The sequence below is a fragment of the Gracilinanus agilis genome, unplaced genomic scaffold, assembly GCF_016433145.1.
Source record: "Gracilinanus agilis isolate LMUSP501 unplaced genomic scaffold, AgileGrace unplaced_scaffold39734, whole genome shotgun sequence".
NCBI lineage: Eukaryota > Metazoa > Chordata > Mammalia > Didelphimorphia > Didelphidae > Gracilinanus > Gracilinanus agilis.
Genome location: NW_025373283.1, coordinates 6,274 through 8,486, shown reverse-complemented (window position 1 = coordinate 8,486; position 2,213 = coordinate 6,274). Strand labels below are relative to the sequence as shown.

Sequence of the window (2,213 nt, the reverse complement as noted above, 5' to 3'; positions counted from 1 at the left end):
GGAGGGAGGGGGAGGGGGCTTGCCACACAAGAGAAAGTTGCTTTGGGTTTTAACGCGACTCACTACGCCCGACCATGGTGCAGCAAGCAGATAGCCTGGAAAGTGAGGTCAACCTGCCCCGGGAGGCGATGGACACGGAGGAGGGTGAATTCATGGCTTGCAGCCCGGTGGCCCTGGATGAAAGCGACCCAGACTGGTGCAAAACGGCATCGGGCCATATTAAGAGGCCGATGAATGCTTTCATGGTGTGGTCTAAGATCGAGAGGAGAAAAATTATGGAGCAGTCCCCAGACATGCACAACGCGGAGATATCCAAGAGGCTGGGGAAGCGGTGGAAAATGCTGAAAGACAGCGAGAAGATCCCCTTTATTCGGGAAGCGGAGAGGCTGCGGCTCAAGCACATGGCCGATTACCCCGACTACAAGTACAGGCCCAGGAAAAAGCCTAAAATGGACCCTTCATCCAAACCTAACGCTAGCCAAAGCCCCGAGAAAAGTGCCAATGGGGGCAGCGGTGGCGGGGGAAGCGGCAGCGGGGGTGGTGGCGGCAGCAGCAGCAAGAACTCCAAGAGCTCCAGCAAGAAATGTAGCAAACTGAAGACCTCTTCATCCTCCTCTTCGACCTCGTCCTCGTCCACATCCTGCTCCAAGCCTGTAGCCAGTAAAGCAGCTCACCACGGGGACTACACAGGCGAGGACTTGGTGTTTGGCACCCTCAAAGTGAACGGCGCGAGTGGCGGTGGCGGCTGCAGCAAGACAGTCAAATGCGTCTTCATGGACGATGAGGATGAGGATGAGGAGGATGAGGACGACCTTCAGCTGCGGATCAAGCAGGAGCCCGAGGAAGAAGATGAGGAGCATCCAGGGCGGCAGCAGCAGCAGCAGCAGCAAGCCCAGCAGCTGCTTAGGCGCTACAGTGTCGCCAAAGTGCCCGCCAGCCCCACGCTGAGCAGCTCCGCGGAATCCACCGAGGGGGCCAGCTTGTACGAGGAGGTGCGGGCCGGCGCGACCTCCGCCGGGGGCCACGGCGGGGGCGGTAGCGCCAGCCGCCTCTACTACAGCTTCAAAAACATCACTAAGCAAAGCGCCCAGCAGCTGCAGCAGCCCAGTCTGTCCCCAGCTTCCTCGCGCTCTGTCTCCACCTCCTCCTCCTCCAGTTCCAGTTCTAGCAGCAGTGAGGAGGCTGACGACCTGATGTTCGATCTGAGCTTGAATTTCTCCCAAAATCCCCACTCGGCGACCGAGCAGCAGCTGGGGGGCGGCTCAGCGGCGGGGAATCTATCCCTGTCCCTGGTGGATAAAGATTTGGATTCATTCAGCGAGGGCAGCCTGGGTTCCCACTTTGAGTTCCCCGACTACTGTACCCCAGAGCTGAGTGAGATGATCGCAGGGGACTGGCTGGAGGCGAACTTTTCCGATTTGGTGTTCACCTATTGAAAAGGGGGGAGGGGGCACCTCTGTCTCTCCCTCGACCAGTAGTGCGGAGCAGGGTTCGCGAGGAAATCGTGATGATGATGATGATGATAATGATGATGATGATGATGATGATGGGGAAAGAGAAGATGCTCATGATGTTGATGTGATGACACAAAGAAATTGGAAAAGATGATAAAAAAAAATTGGTGGAGTTTAAGAGAAATGAGTAGTTTTTTGGTTATTTTTTCCTGTCTTTTTTATTTTAATTTTTAAATTCTTTTCCCCTCCCCCCTTTTGTCTCAAGGTAGTTCTAAACCCAGCCTGGAGTTGTGATTTCCTCCCCCATGTGTATTTTCTTTTTTTTTTTTTTTTAATTTTTCCCTGAATTTGGTGATCGCAACAAAGGCGTAAGGGACTGGGGGCGGGAGTAGGGGGAGGGGGAAACTCTCCGGAAGGCGCTGTTTGAAGCTTGTCGGTCTTTGATTGAAGTCTGGAAGACGGTCTGCAAAGAAGCCTTTTGGCCACGCAACTGTTACTCAAGGGGGTTTGTGGTTTTTTTTTTTTCTTTCTTTCTTTCTTGAGAGAGCTTAAAGAACTGTTGATTAAAAAAAAACAAAAACAAAAAAATACAAAAAAGGGACCATTTCAACTTTTTATTATTATTATTATTTTTTTGGAGGGAGAAAACTGATGTCTTCTATGCATCCGATTCTTAACAAAACTGCAGGGAGCTTGAAAAAATACAGACTGTACAAACGCTTACAAAAAAAAAAAAACTGTGAACTGACTTAAGATCAG

General features: G+C 51.7%; 1 protein-coding gene across 1 annotated transcript; it reads left to right on the top strand.

The window, feature by feature from the left end:
* The first annotated feature begins 52 nt into the window (after nt 1–52).
* Nucleotides 53–1,539, top strand: SOX11 (SRY-box transcription factor 11). The gene has a single exon (XM_044683982.1). The coding sequence runs from the start codon at nt 75–77 to the stop codon at nt 1,434–1,436; it is 1,362 nt and encodes a 453-aa protein (XP_044539917.1). The 5' UTR covers nt 53–74; the 3' UTR covers nt 1,437–1,539.
* Nucleotides 1,540–2,213: the final 674 nt, after the last annotated feature.